The 22,426-nt window shown below is 33.9% G+C and overlaps 1 protein-coding gene and 1 long non-coding RNA gene across 3 annotated transcripts; one reads left to right on the plus strand and one right to left on the minus strand.

Annotated features, from left to right (window-relative positions):
* The first annotated feature begins 484 nt into the window (after nucleotides 1-484).
* Nucleotides 485-9,930, plus strand: LOC138311345 (uncharacterized). Its single transcript, XR_011206598.1, has 3 exons — nucleotides 485-1,374; nucleotides 4,080-4,325; nucleotides 9,452-9,930. It is a non-coding gene; the product is annotated as an uncharacterized lncRNA (long non-coding RNA).
* A 5,084-nt stretch (nucleotides 9,931-15,014) lies between these two features.
* LOC138311365 (gamma-aminobutyric acid type B receptor subunit 1-like) lies at nucleotides 15,015-19,812 on the minus strand. 2 transcript variants are annotated; one of them, XR_011206615.1, is made up of 5 exons: nucleotides 19,373-19,812; nucleotides 18,246-18,373; nucleotides 16,152-16,280; nucleotides 15,803-15,974; nucleotides 15,015-15,421 (listed from the first exon to the last, which is right to left on the minus strand). XR_011206615.1 is itself a non-coding variant. In XM_069252772.1 (5 exons), exons 2-4 carry the CDS (start codon nucleotides 18,264-18,266, stop codon nucleotides 15,835-15,837), a joined length of 258 nt encoding a protein of 85 aa, XP_069108873.1. In that variant the 5' UTR covers nucleotides 18,267-18,373; nucleotides 19,373-19,804; the 3' UTR covers nucleotides 15,015-15,421; nucleotides 15,803-15,834. The 2 variants fall into 2 exon arrangements, 1 of the variants encoding a protein (XP_069108873.1); XM_069252772.1 differs by having other exon boundaries at nucleotides 15,803-15,942; nucleotides 19,373-19,804.
* Nucleotides 19,813-22,426: the final 2,614 nt, after the last annotated feature.

A 22,426-nucleotide genomic window follows, 5' to 3' on the forward strand; every position in this document is an offset into this window, starting at 1 on the left:
AAACAATCATTTAGTAAGAGGGTTAAATACGAAAGGGTGGTGCTAATGTTGCTGTGTAAATTTATCATTGTTTTATAGCTGTCGCTGCTGCTGGTTGAATTTATCAATATTGTCTGCTGCAAAGCACGTAATTTGTCACAATGTTAATGTTTGTGTCTTAAGATGTCACTTTAAGTCATAAGGCCACATGCATTCTCTCAAGCAAAGATGACATTGCTGCTTCTTCTGTTAGACAGGGGACCCCTCCTACCTATTGATGCCTCTTCTTGTGACGTATGAAATTCTCTCATCGAATATATATTGTTGCCATTTTTGTATCTTATTTTCCACTTAGATTGGCCATTAGGTTTGACTTGTGACTAAAGCTTTGGTCACAGGTGCCGCAATGATAATCCAGGCGGGCTGGTGATTGCAGTTCAATTTTCTGAAGAATGGAAGTTCAAAAATAATCACATAGTCAATTTCATTGTTTTTGTCATCAACAGTGGCGTACCACTCCAAAAAGCGTCCACATGAACTAGGGTGTACCGATTTAGGGTGGGATTACTGTTCTAGACGGAAAGAAAGAAAATGAGTAATCTGTCCCCGCAATTATCGGCAACCTTTCCGACTTATAGTTCATGTGGACACTTTAAGGGTAGTGCTGCACTGTAGGTGATAACTGCATTGAATTCATTGTGCGATTGCAGAAGAACTTTCGTTCTTCAATAAAAATTGAACTGCCATCACAAAAAGCCAACCTCGATCATCATTGTCACAACGATAATTCAGTCCGGCTGATTAATGATTATTTCATTTGATTGAAGAATAGTTTTATGACAATCGCAGGCAATTTCACCGCTTTTGTCACTAACAGCGATGCTCCACTCCAAAAGGATAAACAAAAACTAGAGTGTACCGGTTTAGGGCGGGGTTGCTTTTCTAGACGGAAAGACAGAAAATAAGTAATCCGTCCCCGTAATTATCGGCAACCTTTCCGACTTATAGTTAACGTGGACACTTAAATGAGTAGTGCTGTGCTGTTGGGGACAACTGCATTGATTTGACTGTGCGATTGCAGTAAAACCTTTGTCTTTCAATCAGAAAATGGAACTGTCATCACAAAAAGCCCGCCTGGATTACCAGTGGGGCACCTGTGACCAAAGTCCACAAATCAAAGCTGGTAAGTTGGCATGAGTCGGCTTCCAGTGCTAAATGAAGCAGAAAATTCATATGCAAAAATTGCAACAACACATACTCGAATAAGATAAGTATCAACTGAACATGAAGATGGTTATCGGATGGTGAAGAAGACAAGCCTGTAGCAATAGAGAACACATGAAGACTCGAGGGAAGAAGAAATAGCCAACAAGAATCCTTTGATACCAAAATCAGGTAGGCCAGATCTTGCTAAGGAGGAGGAATGGGTTAGAAAATATGAAAAATGCTCCAGCACAAGGACTTCTTTTGGTGACCTGTGAGGCTCTTGACTAAGTTTTAGTTTGGTGACACTTGCTGGCAATCCAAATACATATCTTTTTTTTCAAAAACCAGAACAGACGCTTGTGATGATTATAAGCAGACTTCATTCACTAAAAACTGCCATGAAAAGTTGTATTTGAATTTTTAGGTCACCTGAGACGAAGTCTCAAGTGACCTATTCTTATCGCCTTTTGTCCGTCGTCGTGCGTCGTATGTCCGTAAACAATTTGCATTTTCGACTTCTTCTCCAAAACTGCTGAAGCAAATTCAATGAAATTTTGTACAAACCTTCTTAGGCATAAGGCCAATCAAAATTGTGAATTATATGGCCCCCACCCCCCAGGGGGCTGTGGGAGGGGCCAAAAGGGGTTAAATTGACTAAAATTTAAAAAATCTTCTTCTCCACTCACAGATGTGGTAGAATCAAATACTCTTCATAGATAGAAAGGTCTTAAGGTCCTTTACAAAAATTGTGAATTATATGACCCTGGGGTCTCTAGTTTCCCCCTGGGGAGGGGGTTAAGTTTACTATAGTTTATATTGGGAAAACACATTTTTGCGCATTATTTGGTCATTTGTAATAGGAAATGCGTCAAATGTTGTTCAGAATTATCAGTATGAGATGGCCATTTAATCCTATTAACAAATTTTCTATGACTGACCCCCAGGGGCCTTAGGGGCAGGGTCAAATAGGCTAAAACTTCAAAAATCTTCTTCTGAAATTCTGGAAATGGTAGAATCAAATACTTTTCATAAATAGAAAGGTCTTAAGGTCCCTTACAAAAATTGTGAATTTTATGACCCTGGGGTCTCACGTTTCCCCCTGGGGAGGGGGTCAAGTTTACTATAGTTTATATAGAGAAAACACATTTATGAGCATGTCTTGCTCAATTTTCATTGGAAATGAGTCAAACTTGGTTAGAATTATTATCCTGAGATAGCATTTTAATATCATATCCACATTGGTCCTGGCCGACTCCCCTGGGGGCAGAGGGGCGGGGCTAAAAAGGGGTCAAATAGGCTAAAACTTCAAAAATCTTCTTCTGAAATTCTGGAAATGGTAGAACCAAATACTTTTCATAAATAGAAAGGTCTTAAGGTCCCTTACAAAAATTGTGAATTATATGACTCTGGGGTCTCATGTTTCCCCCTGGGGAGGGGGTCAAGTTTACTATAGTTTATATAGAGAAAACACATTTATGAGCATTTGTTGCTCAATTATCATTGGAAATGAGTCAAACTTGGTTAGAATTATTAGCCTGAGATAGCATTTTAATATCATATCCATATTGGTCCAGGCCGACCCCATGGGGGCAGAGGGGCGGGGCAAAAAAAGGTCAAATAGGCTAAAACTTTAAAAATATTCTTTTAAAATTCTGGAAATGGTACAATCAAATACACTTTATAGATAAAAAGGTCTTAAAGTTTGTTTATAAAAATTGTAAATTATATGACCCTGGGGTCTCACATTTCCCCTTGGGGAGGGGGTCAAGTTTACTACAGTTTATATAGGAAAAACACATTAATGAGCATTTTTTGCTCAATTTTCATAGGAAATGAGTCAAACTTGGTTAGAATTATTAGCCTGAGATAGCATTTTAACATCATATCCACATTGGTCCTGGCCGACCCCCTGGGGGCAGAGGGGCGGGGCTAAAAAAGGGTCAAATAGGCTAAAACTTCAAAAATCTTCTAAAATTCTGGATATAGTACAATCAAATAATTATAGATAGAAAGGTCTTAAGGGGTTTTATAAAAATTGTGAATTATATGACCTTGGGGTCTCGCGTTACCCCCTGGGGAGGGGTCAAGTTTACTTTAGTTTATATAGGAAAAACATATTTTTGAACATTATTTGCCCAATTTTCGTAGGAAATTAGTCAAACTTGATTAGAATTATTAGCCTAAGATATAGCATTTTAACATCTATATCCGTCCTTGATGACCCCCTGGGGGACCAGAGGGGCAATTAAAATTTAAAAAAATACCTCTAAGTTCACAGGTTTGATGGAAGCAAATACTCTTCAATGTCTAAAAAGTCAAATTTATAAATCACTGACCAACTTCAAGTCCCAGCATATAGTGTTTATATGTCTTTAATTTTTTTCATTATTTGTTTCATTATATATTCTAACTCAGGTGACCGTTAAGGCCCATGGGCCTCTTGTTAAATTAAACTGCAGTTCTTTCCGGAAAACACCTTTCGGGTAAACCAACAAAATGACTAAAGAATCATGATGATGTTAAAATATTTTCCATTTGCAATTAGGTCTTGAATATTGGAAAGAGGAAGGATAGGTTTGAGTGAAGTATTTAAAAAACAAACCTTTTGACAAGGTAAACTATATGAATAAACAATGGATTGGTTGTTTTTATTGATTTTGAAGTATAATTATTGTGATGGCTATGGGCCATCATGATTGGAGAAAAATGCTAGATTTTGAGAATTTCAAGCGGCCAAATGGGCCAAAAGTTATGTAATGGCATTGCTATATTTAATAAGGCTGGTTAATTACCAGGAACCTATTAAAAAACCACCAGATGTGAGCTCTTTTGTGAATACGTCTGTAATGATAATGATTAAAATTATCAAAATTTTAATTAATTTGTTTTATTAGATAGAGACACCCATCAGGATAGCGACAATCATCAAGATAGAGACAACCATCAGGATAGAGACAACCATCAGGATAGCGACACCCATCAGGATAGAGACAACCATCAGGATAGAGACAACCATCAGGATAGAGACAATCATCAGGATAGCGACAATCATCAGGATAGAGACAACCAACAGGATAGAGACAACCAATGGCTGAAGTTCCATGATAGTGACCACTAGTGACCAACAGAGCTCCATTCAGGTAATGATAAAAGTCTTTATTTCCAAAAAATTGAATATTATTATATAAACATCTCATTATTATAATGTTTATATAATAAACACATAATATGCAAAATTAAAAAAATCATGAGAAAAGTATTTTGCACAATATTTTGCAAAATATTTTGCAATTTTATTAAACATGTTGTTTTGAGTACATCTTTTTTATATTACATTCAGTCAGATTGTGGTTTTAATGACAAATGACTATTCAAGTACTTGGTTAATAAATAACTTAGTAATATGTACATTCACAATCTATTAGGTTAGTTATTGTAGACAGAGAACATATTGTAAATATTTATAACATGGACAATTCTAAAATCTTCTAAATCTTTCTTCTGTAATCATTTACTGTAAAGCTCACATGAAAAGTTATATTGTAAAATTAAACTGTAGTTTTCAAATAGGGATCTGAATTTTCTCTTCACTTGGTAAAGGGAGAAAACTAGATTTATGTGAAATAAAGAGACTTAATGGTTTTCCATAGGTGGTGACAATGTTTGTGTTACTTCAGATCTATTTTTCATTTTCTACACCTACATCAATTAGAAACAACATTTCGTTCCTGTAGATATGTATTTGTATGCACACATTTAGCTTGAAATTATTTTGTACCTTTAAATTTACTTTCCAAATTTGATTGGCCAATTCGAAAGGTCACCAGAAAGTGACCCTAATAGGATATTCCTTTGTCAAATATAGGGATAAGAAGGAAAAGTATTTTCTTGTAGCTTTTTAGTCAAATCCTTCCTATTTACCATTATTTTGAATTTTTATTAATACTTTGTCAAGTAAGGAACAAGAGATCCAGAGTATCTGTATCACTGCATTTCAAAGATTTTAGTTGTTTGGTTGGCTGATAAGATCAATATCCTTCCCACAGCCAGTATCATCTGTGGACAGCCTCTCATGTACATAATCATTTATATTACTGCAGATAAAATTCTGAATTCTTTTCTCGGCTTTTATTTTCCAATTTTGAACTACATGTATTAGTATTTTTTAATTAATTTAGAATTTCAGATTATAATAACGTTTGTTAATGTTATGCAGATTATAATAACGTTTGTTAATGTTATGTTTTAGCCTAGAAGAGCCAGTAGGATCATTTTTAGCTCTTGCATTAACCATTATATTTTTGAAAATAATTCTTATAATGAAAACCTTCCAAATTCCCCTCATAATCAATGTTATGCAAAATTTAAAGATAGCCATTGGAGTAAACAAACTATCCTGAAAAAAAATTCAAAAATTAAGTTTAGCAAAATTAAAAGATTTTTATAACATGTTGTCATACATTTTTTTTTCATATTTTCAATTCAGGATTATTTCCTAATTTAAATGACAAATGACTATTCAAGTACTTGGTCCTAATAAATAACTTTGTTATGTAATATGTACAATCACAATCTATTAGGTTAGTTATTGTAGAATAGAGAACATATTGTAAATATTTTAAACACAGACAATTCTAAAATCTTCTTCTAAATCTTTCTTCTGTAATCATTTCATGAAAATGTAAAGCTCACATGAAAAGTTATATTTAAAATTAAACTGCAGTTTTTTTATAGGGATCTGAATTTTCTCTTCACTTTAATGTAAAGGGAGAAAAACTAGATTTATGTGAAATAAACAGAGACTTAATGGTTTTCCAGAGGTGGTGTCAAATGTTTGTGTTACTTCAGATCTATTTTTCATTTTCTACACCTACATTTTGTACAATTAGAAACAACATTTCGTTCCTGTAGATATGTAATTTTCTTATGCACACATTTAGCTTGAAATTATTTTGTACCTTTAAATTTACTTTCCAAATTTGATTGGCCAATTCGAAAGGTCACCAGAAAGTGACCCTAAATAGGATATTTCCAAATTGTCAAATATAGGGATAAGAAGGAAAAAAGTATTTTTTTCTTGTAGTTTTTTAGTCAAATCCTTCCTATTTACCATTATTTTTTGAATTTTTGAATACATATTACTTTGTCAAGTAAGAGCGATCAGAGATAGTGAATTCCAAGTGTATTCTGCCGCAATATCATGTCGCATTTCCAGAGATGTTTGATTTGTCTTGGTTGCGTAGTTGTTAAGATAAATACCCTTACCTCATGCCCATAGGTATCATCTGTCTAGGATTATGCGATGCGCCTCTCTATGTACATAATCATTTAATGTATTACTGATAGGATTGATATGTTCATTGAATTATCCATTATACTGCGCGCTTTAATTTGCCAATTTTGAACTAAACCATGTCTTGAGTAATTATTCATATCTTATTTAGATGTAAGAGTTCATGATTATAATAACGTTTTTGTTTAATGTTATTGTTGTTTAAGCCATGAGAAGATGCCACAGTTAGGCTCATGCCTTTTTAGTCTCTTGCGCATTAACCAGTATATTTTGTGAAAATTAATTCTTATAATGAAAAGCTTCCAAATGCCCTCATAATCAATGTTTACATGCAAAATTTAAAGATAGCAGCCATTGGAGTTAAACAAACTATCTGATATTGCTGTTTTCTGTGTAGTTTCTTTTCCAAATTCGCTTTTCTAGTATTCAATTGAAGAATATAGAAAAGAAAAGTATAAGTTCTTTAATAATCCTTTTACTAACTCTACCATAGACATTGACGAAAAAACCTCCCAACTGACAGGACACAAACGACTAGACAGGACTGACATGGGAGGCGCGTACAAACTGACCCTATCATTAAAACTACTAATTCACATTCTCACTCAAAGGACTTCTTTCCTATATTCTTTAGGTAATAGTATTTCCCATAAATTCAAAATTGTACATACATTCTTTAGTTAATGATATTACCACAATTCTAAATTGTATTATTTAATGATTAATTTGTAAGTTTAAAAAGATAAAGTAAGTTCATTGAAAGCAAATGAAATTATTTGAAAATATTGGAAATAAGTGTTAAAAATTTCTATTCTTCTATCAAATACTGGCTTGAGCTAGCTATTATGACCATCTGTCTTCTAGAATATAACTTTAGATTTTAAAAACTTAAAAATAAAAATTTTTGACACACAAGACCAAGTATTAGCAGGGATTATATCATTGTCATTGTTAACGATTCCAATTTTCAATTAAGGAGTTATCTTCCTTATTTTCTAAATACTCACTTAAATGTCCAATATCGTTAATCCCTAAATTGAATAACATTATTTAATCTATATATTGTGAACAAAAATTCGCAGGAGTTAGATTATGGATGGTTATAACTGTTATTTGAAATAAATACATTAAATTTATACGAGTTGTCTCCCCTTATCATGAAGCTGCCATCTTAAGGACTCCTCTTTATTTGTTTCAATTTTCTTTTAGAGGGAGACAGCATCAATGATGATCATGGTAGTTTAATGAATATGAGAAATGAGTGAGAATTTTGAGGCAGGTTCCATACAGTACTGGAAAACAGTATTTGTTAAAGGAAATTCAGTGGTACATATTCTCTGGGTCTCTTTCTAATTTAACTATTTTGTACAATTGGTTACTGTCTCCACAAATATTTTTATACAAAATCTCAATGTTGTAAATTACAAAATATTTTGTTGATCAACAGTCCCTAATTCCACAAAGCTTATTATTTTGTTTCAAAATTTCAACATTTTGTTACTTGTTTCCTAATTCTATCAAGTACAAATCGTTTCCAGTCACAGCGTTAATCAAAGAGTTTTTGTGATCTTTGTGTGTCTTATTTGTAGCAAGTGGAATTATAACCTATTGGAGTTTATTTTTTATATTTCAATGAAGTTAAAAGAAATATTAATTTTTGGCAAGAAAAGCTGACAAAAAAATTACAAATTTTTGTATCTATAGATAAAAAAAATCAAGCGCACTGACCGTGTATTTTTATGATTGTTTTAGAAACAGCGATTTGTTTTCTTTTCAACTGCAATTTTTTTTTGTGAAGCACTGAAAATTGTCACCTTGCATATAGTGTAGAGGGATCACTATTTTTATAAATTTGAGGTCTTTTTGTTTTTGAGTTTTTAAGTTCCAAAAAGTTACACATGCTTAAAGATGCTCCACCGCCGACAGAGCATAAATAATATTCATCATTTAAACAATAATTGGTGTTTTAATCGTGTATATAATAGTCTAATTAAACAAAAAAATAATATAAAATAATTTATTTTGCCTTTGGTACATGCGCATTCAGTAGTTCATTCCATATAGGATATAGTGCCACGGGATTTTTTTTCGGGATGCAATTAATTATTTTTCATAATTTTCAACTTCAAGTAAAATTAGAAGCTCAAACTTTTCAATGGTGGTAATGGTGTAAATTAAGTAACTTTTGTAACTGAAGAAAAAATACTAAATCGTCAGCTCCTGTTTTTAACAGTGAAAAAATACCATTTGTCAGCGGTGGAGCATCTTTAATCTTCCATAATGATATTTCAGTATAGAATGAAATTCGTCTTAAATGCCTCCACCATAGTTCACAACATATAAGTATCCGGTTCATACAATGCAATAGCTCAAAATAACCACACTACCATATTCTTTTTATATCCATTTTCAACTTTGATATGAACTCCTATTTCAAGAAATCTATATTAGAAAAAAGTAAGTAAGTCATAAGGAAAAAAATCGCATTTTTCACCAGAGCATCCTTAAAAGCTGGTAGATATTATCAGATCATGGTAAGATTAGAATAGCAGTGGTCTGACGGCCATGAGAAATCAGGCTTGTTGTTAAAAAACATTCGGGACACATGGTAAATTTGTGGACTTCTACAAATTCCAGATTGATTTGTATATGTATGGTGTTAGTTCTTAGATATACAATTCAATAAACTTTGTTTCCTTATAATTTAATTATAATGAGTCTGGTAGATGTATGCATTAGGCACACGAAGTATGTGCATTTGTAGGGTTCATGTCATCGACATGTTTTATTATTTCTTTAGAATGTTTGTTTTATATTAATGTGCTAGTGTTCAAATTCAATTTCAAACAATTTATTGACAATCTCGAAGTGATCAGACAGCAGGCACTTCCTATAAAGGTCTTCTCCCTATGCAGTTTCACTTTTGTTTATAAATAATTTGTGCAGGAACTAATAATGTTTTTTCTGTTGTAGAATATGGAATGGTTTCTGTGTATATAAGTTGCAGCGTTCTAGTCTTTGTGTAGGATCCTGGAGGACCAGCATATATTGGACCTAACGATACAGAGATGTTTTGGAGGATACAGTGTATATACGTGCCACTGGATATTTCTTTCGTTTTAAGACTGTTCAATAAAGACTTTAGTATTTATTTCATTTACTTTAGTATTCAGTCACATTTTCATTTTCATGGCCTTCTTAAATCAAAGACTGTTCAATAAAGACTTTAGTATCTCATTCGGTCACATTTTCCTCTTCACGGCCTTCTTAAATCCAGTATTTGAAATCTTAAGCATTGAGTGCTGGTGCACCTCCTGCTAACCTGCACTGCAGGATTTTTCAGGTTGGGTGGCTCGCTTGGTTTCACAAAAGGCCTTAGGACTCAGATATGTACATTTTACGCGTCCACTTACACCAGTCAGGCAGCAAAATTAATACAGTCTTCAAAAGAATATCAGTCTTGTGTTCTTATTTCAAATGAAATATTCAGAAATGAAACAATTTATGAACGGATAAGGTACGAAGCAGAACAAACATATCTTGTCTACACTGTTGGAGTAACTACTTATCCCAGTGTATTTAATTCGTATCTGAAACACAGTGCGTATAAGGATCCAGTGTAATATTGATACGTCATCCTTTAAGTGAATAGTCTAAAGGCTAAAGTTGGTAAGAATAGTGTAAATATATCCAGTATAATTGCTTATGAGGAAATTTTTACACTGAGCTTTTCCACTGGACAACATAGCAGAACTTGTCTGCCGTTTTGATATACATTGTACATGAACACATTTAGACCGGAGGGGGCATTTGCAGACTAAAAAGATAATCTGATAGCATGTCTTGGTGATAAAATATAACAGTGTTGGCAACTTGGTCACGTGACCTACGGCACCCCACTTCACTTTAAGCAATTAAAAAGCACATTTATTGGAATTAACATGTTACAAATTATACACAACCATATTTCAGTAATATTTATCTTTAATTCAACATATCATTCAATGTCTTATACACAACTGGAGAAATCTGAGAAAACATTGTCAAATTCTATAATTTGTAACATGTTAGTTGGATAATAAATGTGCTTTTTAATCGTTTAAAGTGAAGTGGGGGGTGCTGTGACATGTGACAGAGTTGCCAGCCTAGACTTCAGACAATATTATTCATTACTGAGACATCTATAATAATATCTTTATTAAAACAAAAATACATTATTTTATTGATCCAGTCCTGTTCAAATATGCTTTTAAAGATAAGCTCTTAAAATATGTTTCTATACACAATACATTTATGTACGGTAATCATGTGGAGAGGGCATATATAGGCTTTGTCTGCTGCCCGACCCAAAATTGAATCTTTGAATTTAATAAAATATTTTGAAATGAAAAATATGTGCCTGACTATTCACTTTAAAGGTGGGGTTCAATCAAATATTGCAGTGTTAAAGGTCTAGGTATATTTCATCTTTATGCGAGATATTTTATCGATTTTGCCTATTTAAAAAGGATTAAGAGCCTACAAGATAACTTCTCACATAATTGTGGGTATCTGTCAAAGGGTCCCCTTGTATCCACCTATTGAAACATATTTTTGATTTTTTTTTTTAAATATTTCTGCTAATGCAAATGGTTTTATTCTTTATCTTCTATCCATTTTGACAAGGGATAAATGTTAAGGTTTTTAGGTTTGCTTAACATATTTGACATGTTATCTATTTTTGTCCACACTTTTAGATTATAGAAAAAAAAATGGCCATGAGACTGATCTTTAAGCAGATACCTTTTCAAAAAAAAAAAAAAAAATTAAATTAAATCCGGGAAAAATAGCTTTTCAAATGCTAGAATGTAATCAATGATATTTTTTTCTAAAAAAGTCAACATTTGCCCTAGGCGACATTTAATTCAAACTTGACCATAGGTACCCTAATAAAACAACAATTAGTGATAGAATTATGTAAACTAACATATTTATACACTGAAATTAGTGCATTTTTATTATTGTATTTTCCCTAACATTATAAAAAGGCTTGAACTAGATATGCTCTTTTTTAATGTCAGAAATCAAATAGTAATTAAGAAAACATGCATTTTGTCATCTGCTATTTAAACTTAAAAGATGTTTTCTTCTGTCGATAAAACTTTTTCAATTTGCATTAAAAAATATATCGATTAAAGAGCGGAAAAGAAAAAAGATTTTTAAATGAAATGTGTTACAATATGAATTTTAACCAATTGGGGACATAGATTTCTTTAGCATGGCATTTTATAACTGCTAAGTATCTTATTTAGCATACCGTATTTGACCCCATAAGTGCCTAGGGCGCTTAAAAAATTAAAAAAAAAATTAAAAAGCGTATAAGACGAAATTATTGCAAATCTATACAGTTTTGTGTATTTTGGTCTTTATTTATGCTTGGGCAATAATGAAATGGAGGCCTCAAAAAGGGGGAGAGGCCCTTATAGGGACATGGATGCTTTACTGGGTTGAATATGGTACTTCAAAACCCCATATACCAAATTTCACTTGCAATTGTAAATCTGATAACATCTAAATTGCAACCAAAATGGGGCCTCCATTTTGTTTCCATGGTAACCGATCTTTTTGAAAGTAATATCATGCTATTTAGCATATCTCATAATCACTTTATTATACCAATTTCTCTTAATTCTGACAAATTAAATTTCAAATTATCAGAGCACTTCTTTGCTACCCTGGCAACCAATATTTTCAAAGGTGTTACCATTGCATTTAGCATGTGAAATTATCACTATATATTATTTTTAACTTAAATCGAACTCTGGAATCAATTTTAAACAAAGAAGTGATCCGTAGCTAACTGCCCTCAATATTTTAGGTCACCCAAAAAACTGATTTCCTGCATTTTAATTTCGAAATTAGTTTACACATACAGATATGTCCTGAGAGTAAAATTGTGGAAACACCCTTTTACATTGTACAGGGTGAAAATGAGGAAGACAAAGAGCAATGTTTCATTTTCGCTTTTTTTTCCCTCCCAAAAGTGTAAATGTTTTGAAAAATCATTACAAAAGTTTGAACAAGAGGCCCATGGGCCTTAACAGTCACCTGAGTTCAGATATAGAATGAAACAAAGACATATTAACACTAATATACTGGCCCTTGAAGACGGTCAATGGTTTTTATAAATTTGACTTTTTAATCTATAAAGAGTATTTGTTTCCATCAAACCTGTGAACTCGGAAGAAGATTTTTTGGAATTTTGACCCTGTTTGGCCAAACCCCTCTTGTTTCAGTTAATGAACACTTAGATATTTACGATGCAAGTGTTCAATTTTTCATTTTTGCCGGCCTTTAGCTGATTCTATCTATAATTAGGGCAAAAACTGTTTTGAGGAGCTTATTTAACTTATAATGCAGATGCATTAAGAAGAGTACAAAAAAAATAAATAAAAAAATACATAAATAATAAATAAAAAAAATTAAATTTTGAAAATAACACTATGAAATGACGTTCCACAAAGCAAATATGAGACATCGATTTCTCATAAAAAATAATTATTTCTCTCTTTGTTTCTGGCTTTCTGATTGGCCTATTCATTTTTTTCATTCCATGACGGAAAAAATAATCCGAGAATGGTGCTGAAATCCGATGTTATCCTGATGTCACAATAGAAACATTGACGTTGCGTATCAATTTGGAAAAAAATAATCAATGGAATAGCATGTGTAAACGTATTTCATTTTATAAAGTAGCCTGGAAAATTAAGTATTGAAGTCACTATTTTTTAATTTCATCGTGTTATGAAATAAATTTTGTTTGCAGACTTTTGTGAGAATCTGACACCCCCATCTCTTTTTACAAGCCTCCATGCACTAAATCTGCGTGTGCTTCTAGTTTCTATACAGCTTCTGTTCTTTGATGTTGTGTTTCTCATCCTTTATCTACATCTACATATACATACAATTTCTTTAATATTATTCGTACCGTTACTTTTACCCCTTTTCGGACAAAGTGTGAAAGATGGTGGGCTATTCAAATCGCCTTTCGTCCGTGGTCCGTCGTCCGTCCGTCCTTCCGTCCGTCCGTCCGTTAACAATTCTTGTTACCGCTAATTCTCAGAAAGTGCTGAAGGGATCTTTCTCAAATTTCATATGTAGGTTCCCCTAGGACTCTAGTTGTGCATATTGCATTTTGGGACCGATCGGTCAACAAGATGGCCGACAGGCGGCCATCTTGGATTTTGATAGTTAAAGTTTGTTACCGCTATTTCTCAGAAAGTACTGAAGGGATCTTTCTCAAATTTTATGTACAGGTTTCCCTAGGACTCTAGTTGTGCATATTGCATTTTGGGACTGATCGGTCAACAAGATGGCCGACAGGCAGCCATCTTAAATTTTGATAGTTAAAGTTTGTTACCGCCATTTCTCAAAAAGTACTGCAGGGATCTTTCTCAAATTTCATATGTAGGTTCCCCTAGGACCCTTGTTGTGCATATTGCATTTTGGGACCTATCGGTCAACAAGATGGCCGACAGGTGACCATCTTGGATTTTGATAATTAAAGTTTGTTACCGCTATTTCTCAAAAAGTGCTGAAGGGATCTTTCTCAAATTTCATATACAGGTTCCCCTAGGACCCTAGTTGTGCATATTGCATTTTGGGACCGATCGGTGAACAAGATGGCCGACAGGTGGCCATCTTGGATTTTGATAGTTAAAGTTTGTTACCGCTATTACTCAAAAAGTACTGAAGGGATCTTTCTCAAATTTCATATATAGGTTTCCCTAGGGCCCTAGTTGTGCATATTGCATTTTGGAACCGATCAGTCAACAAGATGGCTTGGATTTTGATAGTTAAAGTTTGTTACCGCTATTTCTCAAAAAGTACAGAAGGTATCGTTTACAAATTTCATATGAAGGTTCCCCAAGGACCCTAGTTGTGCATATTGTTAATTGGGACCGATCAATAAACAAGATGGCCGACCGACGGCCATATTAGATTTTGATTGTTGAAGTTTGTTACCGCTATTTCTCAGAAGTACTGAAGGGATCTTTCTCAAATTTTATGTGTAGGTTCCCCATGTACCCTAGTTGTGCATAGTACCTTTTAAGACTGATGCATAATGCCTTTCGGGACTGATCGGTAAACAAGATGGCCAACCGGCCGCCATCTTAGATTTCATTGTTGAAGTTTGTTACCACTATTTCTTAGAAAGTACTATAGCGATCTGTCTCAAATTTTATATGTCGTGTGTTTGAAAAAGTTTGAAAAGCAGGGAAAAGATCCCTCTTTCCATTGTCAGACATAGATCTTTCTTTGGTGGGCGCAATGATCCCTCTGGGATCTCTTGTATTACATCAAAGTAAAATTATTCTCTATGAAGGTAATTAAAAATGCCTTATTATTCACTGATGTAAATGTTGGTGTAAATATAAATGGCAGTAAAACAATTAAATATGGCAACAAAAAAATTAAAGTAGTGTAAAATTTAAAAGAAAATTGTAAAAGGTGAAAACTTATGTAATATTTCCCAAAACATGACATAATATTCACACATGAAATCAGGACATCTATAATACTAATTGTATTAAACTTTTGAAATATATGAAAGTTTAGTTTTAGTATTGCTCCATAAATAAGATGCATTTGAAATAATTTCAGAAGGTTTCACAAAAATTCAATGTCTTGATCAGATATTGAGTAATGTCAATTTTTCTGCATGCTCGAGTTTGAGTCCAAATTAGGTTGAAATTGTACAGACGCATTATCACTGAAGATGTTTTTATGGTCCATGGTATCGTGTAAGTCAGGTGACTTGTCTACGTCACTGTCCAGCTGCGATTGGTCAGTTTTATTTGTTGGTGTAACTTTGTTCCTCTCTGGACCGTCTCCAGTAATTAAAAGTCTTTGTTGTGTTTTACGTTCTAATTTCTCCTTTAGTTCCTTTGCTCTATCTTCCATCTGTAACAGGAAAACAGGTTATGTATATTAACAATACTGTCCCTTTTTGGTTTGATCAGCAAAAGTCTTATAACACTTCAAATTTTCGGGTTTTGGCATAAGATATAAATTGTGTTTTTCCTGCAAAGTAGTTTTAAATTGTACTGATCTAATATCTTTGTAGGCTTAATCAACTCCTTCTCCGTCACCAGAATATTTTCTAAGCCTCTATTGTATTGGAACTCAACACGTCCACATAATTTTTGTTTTATCTTTCTTTCTTTTAGTTTTGTTTTATCTTTCTTTCTTTTAGTTTGAGATGATGAAACATTTTATCATACGATAAGAACAAATATTTTTAGCAAGACTTCCTTTTCAAGACTGTACCGGTAAGTTAATTACCTCTGAAATCTGTTTTTTGAGGCCTTCATTTTCTATAAGCAGCCCTGATGTCTTTCTTCTTCCTCCTTACTGGCCACAGATTCAGACATGGCCCGCACTTCCAGATGATTTTTCTTTGGATTGCGACTTATTTCAACAATCTATCACAGAATTCAATGGAAGATTAGTCAATCTAAAAAAACAAACAAAAATGGATTAAAAGATATACAGAATGAAGGAAAAGATACGATATTCAGACAGGACATGTATGTAGAAATAGCTTTATCTGACATAAACAGAACCCTATAACTGGTTATTTTCTTGTCAAATAATATGAATAAGAAGAGTTAACATAAATAGATGAATATACCTTAGGTACAAATATGAGGCCCCTAGACAGAAAACTGCATAAAAGAATGGCGAGGGCTACGATGGCAAAGCTGGCATCTTGTTGGTTACTGATGATAAGAGTGATGGGAGCTGTTATCACACACAACACCTGAAATAGTTAATAGTCAGATCTATAATGATTAAATGTACAAATCAGGTGAATTAGTACTATGATTTTTGAAGCATTACAAAATCAATTATATTACCCAAAGCTTTAATAATAATCCATATATAAGTGAAGTTGATCTTCAATTCAGTCTTTTTGTCAACTTTGCATATAACAGAGTTATCTGCCCTTGACCAGTAAAATTGTCATTTTTTAAATTTTTAACTCCTCAAAAACACAAATGGCATCATAATCAATGTATTTAGTTAGAGAAGATCAACCACAATGTAACAAGGACATAGTCATTCAGATCCCCAGCCAATGGAGATATCAAAGCTGAAGTAAGTTTGATTGTGGACACTTATGTGTATGAAAAAAAAACAGGAAAAAGGAAGTTGAGTTAAAGAAAGATGGAGTATAATTCAAGTAGAGCGGGGCTGCAATTGTTGAATCAGGTATACAGCCTTGACATTTATATTAGACTATATACACGAAGATGGGTGGAGTTTTGCAAAGTAACATTTACCATTTACCATGATATTTTCAGCAATGTTTCCATGGTAACGGAAAAAGTGCAAAAAATGAAAACCTAAAAATAGCAAAAAGAACTACTAGACCATAAAAAGAATGTGTCTATGAAATTCTGTGGAAATATCTCTGCTGGTTTTCCAGTTATGCTGCGGAAACGAACCTGGTACAAAAATATAATATTTTCAGCAATGTTTCCATGGTTATGGAAAAAGTGCAAAAAATGAAAACCTGAAAATAGCAAAAGGCACTACTAGACCATAAGAACAATGTGTCTATAAAGTTTCATGGAAATATCTCTGCTGGTTTTAGAGTTGTGCTCCGGAAACGATTCTTACACAAAAATCTGCCATTTTCAGCAATGTTTTTCCATGGTTACAGAAAAAAGTACAAAAAGTGAAAACCTTAAAATAGCAAAAGGCACTACAAGACCATAAGACCAATGTGTGTATGAAGTTTCGTGGAAATTTCTCTACTGGTTTTAGAGTTGTGCTCCGGAAACCATTTGTACAGACGGACAGACGGACGGACGGCTGGACGGACGGAACCCATTTGTATATCCCCCGCCAACTTCGTTGGGCGGGGGATAATAACATATGTTAGAACTTACCACCACATTATAATCAATGTATTTAGTCAGAGAAGATCTTTCAACAACAATGTAATTACATATGATAGGAGAACTTACCACCACATTATAATCAATGTACATGTATTTAGTGAGAGAAGATCAACCACAATGTAATTACATATGATAGGAGAACTTACCACCTCATTACAATCAATGTATTTAGTCAGAAAAGATCAACCACAATGTAATTACATATGATAGGAGAACTTACCACCTCATTACAATCAATGTATTTAGTCAGAAAAGATCAACCACAATGTAATTACATATGATAGGAGAACTTACCACCTCATTACAATCAATGTATTTAGTCAGAAAAGATCAACCACAATGTAATTACATATGATAGGAGAACTTACCACCTCATTACAATCAATGTATTTAGTCAGAAAAGATCAACCACAATGTAATTACATATGATAGGAGAACTTACCACCTCATTACAATCAATGTATTTAGTCAGAAAAGATCAACAACAATGTAATTACATATGATAGAACATACCACCACATTATAATCAATGTACATGTATTTAGTCAGAGAAGATCAACCACAATGTAATTACATATGATAGGAGAACTTACCACCACATTACAATCAATGTATTTAGTCAGAAAAGATCAACCACAATGTAATTACATATGATAGGAGAACTTACCACCTCATTACAATCAATGTATTTAGTCAGAAAAGATCAACCACAATGTAATTACATATGATAGAACATACCACCACATTATAATCAATGTACATGTATTTAGTCAGAAAAGATCAACCACAATGTAATTACATATGATAGAAGAACTTACCACCACATTATAAATACTCATTCCTACAAATCTAGAGTCATTCACTTGTTTCAGCTTGACGCTCCTCGTCTCATAGGCCAGGAATATACCAAACAGTAGCAGAATTCCTTTGTAGCTATATATCACACCTGTTAACAAACACATGTACAGGTATCAATTCTCATGTCACAACATTATACAATATCTACAATGATGTCCAGTGTATTAATGGAACATTTGCATTAACTCTGCTGGAACACCACAGCTATCGGGGAACAGCCTAGTTGACTTTTGTTGAAATTAGAACATTAATTGAAGAAGGGCTTGGACTTGTGAGGGGGGTTGGTTAGTTTCATAATTTGTACATAAGGATGCTACCATTGCATTATGAGTGCTCTCCCATGCTTAGAGATGTCGTTTCTATGGAAAAAGCGAAATAAATTTACCCCTTTGACCCCGCCCCCACAGGCCCCTGATGGGTCTGTCCCATCATTTGCACAATTTTGAATCCCCACCCTATAAGGATGCTACCATTGCAATATGAGCGTAATCCCATGTTTAGTTGCAAACAAGAAGTCGTTTATATTGAAATAGCAAAATTGACCCCTTTTCACCCCACCCCTCTGGCCCCCAGGGGGTCAGCCCTATCATTTGTACAATTTTGAATCCCCACACTATAAGGATGCTACTATTGCATTATGAGTGCTATCCCATGCTTATAGTTTCAGAGAAGAAGTCGTTTATATGGAAATAGCCAAATTAATCCCTTTTCACCCCACCCCTCAGGCCCCCGGAGAGTCAGCCACATCATTTTTACAATTTTGAATCCCCACTCTATAAGGATATAGATATCTTAGCCCAATGAGATATTGTCTCCTCTAAGCCCAATGGGATATTGTCTCCCCTTAGCCCAATGAGATATTGTCTCCCCTTAGCCCAATGAGATATTGTCTCCCCTTAGCCCAATGAGATATTGTCTCCCCTTAGCCCAATGGGATATTGTCTCCCCTTAGCCCAATGGGATATTGTCTCCCCTTAGCCCAATGGGATATTGTCTCCCCTTAGCCCAATGAGATTTTTTTTGTACACAGTATTGAAAGTTCAAGAAATTGAACAGGACCTAAAGTAGAGTGGAATGTCGTACCTACCTAGCCAGATTGAGATATTTTTTGAAGTACAGTGTTCTAACTCTGGTTGTAGTTTGATGTCTTCATCTGTATCAACAGGATCTTCTTTCTCAAATATTTCAACTTCTCTGTACAGTGGGTCCAGCACCTGCCATGTGGTCAATACCGCTATATCTACGGTCAGTATAACACTGAGGACAATAAACAGTTCACATCGCCTCACCACCTGTTAACAGAGACAAGAGGCATAAAGGGCCTGTAATACAGCTACATCTATGGTAAGTATAACACTGAGGACAGTAAACAGTTCACACCACCTCACCACCTGTTAACAGAGACAAGAGGCATAAAGGGCCTGTAATACAGTTACATCTATGGTCAATATAACACTGAGGACAGTAAACAGTTCACACCACCTCACCACCTGTTAACAGAGACAAGAGGCATAAAGGGCCTTTAATACAGCTATATCTATGGTCAGTATAACACTGAGGACAGTAAACATTTCACACCAACTCACAACCTGTTAACAGAGAGGCACAAATTAAAGGGCCTGTGATACAGCTACATCTATGGTCAGTATAACACTAATTTAATTCTTTATTTATTTTACGAGGATTACAAACAGCCCGAAGGCTACTAGATGCTCTCCTCAACATATATCAAACAAACATTATGTACAATTACACAAAAGACATACAAATGTTGCACACGCTAACACTCACACATACATACTTTAGAGAGAGAGAGAGGAGAGAGAGAGAGAGAGAGAGAAAGATAGAGAAAGAGAGAGAAAGAGAGAGAGAGATAGAGAGGGGGGGGGGGGGGGACTGAGACAGAGAGAGAGAGGAAGGTGGGGGGGGGGGGGCAAAATCTGTTTGAATTTACTATATATTCAAATACATGGTCAAATAATGCTTTGTTCTCAATTTCGTTTAGAGTTTCTAAGCCACATAAAATTATTTTGACAAGAACATTTGGCATGAGCTCTACAATGAGGTTGGAATTGACATTTGGAGCGAATATATGACAAACAGTACGGAGCATAGTGGAACGGATTCTGTTATATTTTGGACAATGTAAAAAGAAATGAATTTCATCTTCGGGGGAGTTCACGCAAAGGTCACAAAATTTGTTATCGGTTAAGTTGTAAGAATGTCTATGTTTGTTTAAAGCACTTAAACCCATTCTTATTCTAGTGTGATTGATTTTGCCGTTCCCGTGTCCATATGTATATAAATAGATTTTTTGTGGAGTGGATAGATTTGACAGTGCAAGAGAGAAGGACTTTAGTGAAGAGCTATTTCTTAATGTGTCAGGTAGATTGTTCCAGTCACATATTGATTTTGGAAAGAAGGATTGATGATAGAAAGATTTTCTTGACAGGATAGGGAGAATAGTATTTGAATTTCTAAAGTTGTAGTTTTGTGTTCTATGAGTCTGAATTGGACAGATAGTTTTCAAATATGGTGGACACAGATCATGCTTAATTTTAAATAACATTTTTAGTCTGCAATTTTTTCGTCTATCACTTAGTTTTTCCCATCCCAATTCAACCAACAGTTTAGTATATTTGGTTACCTTATGACCGCCTGTGCATATTAATGCCGCCCTACGCTGAACACTTTCAATAAGGTCAGACTCTTGCTGACTACAATTATCAAATAAAATATTGCCATATTCCATAACCGATCTTACCATAGTTTTATATAGTGTTTCTAGGCATGAACGCAGGATAATATAAGCTAATGCTTGTAAGATGTTTAATATTCTGTTGGCTTTGGCTACAATTTCTGAGATGTGAGAATGCCAGCTAAGATTACCAGAAAGAAATATGCCCAGATGTTTATGGTTAATAACATGTTTAATCGGAATGTTATTAAGTAGAAGGTTTGGTTTATTAACAAATCCTTTTTTAGAGAGAAAACAACAAATTCAGTTTTTTGTGCGTTGAATGTGACAAGCCATCGTTTTGCCCACTGGGACAGAGAAGTTAAATCGTCGTTAAGTGTATCTACTGAATCGTTCCTATTTATGGTTGATGAGAGATATGTGTCTTCAGCGAATAAGTTAATGTCAGATGAAATGTCTACATTGATATCATTTACATAAACTAAGAATAAAAGCGGTCCAAGGATCGAGCCCTGGGGGACAACAGAGTTAATATATTTATGACCATAAGATTGACCATTTAAGACTACATACTGTTTTCTATTACAAAGTTAACTTTTAAGCCAATAAAGCAAACTTCCTCTAATACCTATGTTTTCTAATTTGTGAATTAAGCCTTCGTGCCAAACTTTTATCAAAAGCTTTTGAGACATCTAAAAATACTGTGTATCATCGCCATTATCAATACTTTTGTAAATGTTGTGGATTATTTTTAACAATTGATTAATGGTGGAATCATTTCTTTTAAATCCAGAATTTTTCTTTGATAAGAATGTTGTTTGTCACAAAGAATTCATAAATACGTTTGTATACTATTTTTTCAAGACATTTAGATATATTTGAAAGAAGTGATATTGGTCGATAGTTTTTAACATTATTTTTGCTATCTTTTTTATGAATAGGACAAACTTGAGCTGTTTTCCACAAAGTGGGAAAAATGCCTGATCTGAGAGAAATATTAAAGATATGTGCCCAAATATGACATAAAGATTGACAGCAATTTTTAAGAATGAAATTTCCTATGCCATCTGGCCCTGTTGCCTTTTTGGGGTTAAGTGACTTAAGTATATTATATACCTCTTCTGGAGAGGTTTGTACGGTACTAATTACAGGTAAGTTATTATTTACATTAGTTTGGGCAGTACTGGTTTCTCAATATTATCCGGGATAGTACATTGATCAGAGAAGTATGTGTTAAAAAGATCTGCCTTTTCAGTATCATCATGTATATAGTGATTGTTTTCCATTAAAGGAGGAATAGTATGATCTCCATTTTTGCCTAGAAGAGATTTAGTAATTGACCAAAAAAGTTTAGGATTGGTATTTCTGTTAGATAGTTTAGTAATGGTGGTTTCTTGCCAACGTTTAAGTGCATCGCGTTTTACCCGATTTGCTTCCCTACAT

Source organism: Argopecten irradians, unplaced genomic scaffold (genome assembly GCF_041381155.1).
Source record: "Argopecten irradians isolate NY unplaced genomic scaffold, Ai_NY scaffold_0018, whole genome shotgun sequence".
In the NCBI taxonomy this organism is placed as follows: domain Eukaryota; kingdom Metazoa; phylum Mollusca; class Bivalvia; order Pectinida; family Pectinidae; genus Argopecten; species Argopecten irradians.

What these genes read in the sequence shown, in the direction of transcription:
- LOC138311365 (XM_069252772.1), bottom strand. Translation starts at nt 18,266, where the DNA reads ATGAGTATTTATAATGTGGTG. An exon ending in TGAGTATTTATAATGTGGTG is followed by an intron (nt 16,281 to 18,245) that starts GTAAGTTCTTCT and finishes TAACTATTTCAG; the next exon opens with GTGTTGTGTGTGATAACAGC. An exon ending in GCCTCATATTTGTACCTAAG is followed by an intron (nt 15,943 to 16,151) that starts GTATATTCATCT and finishes ATTCTGTGATAG; the next exon opens with ATTGTTGAAATAAGTCGCAA.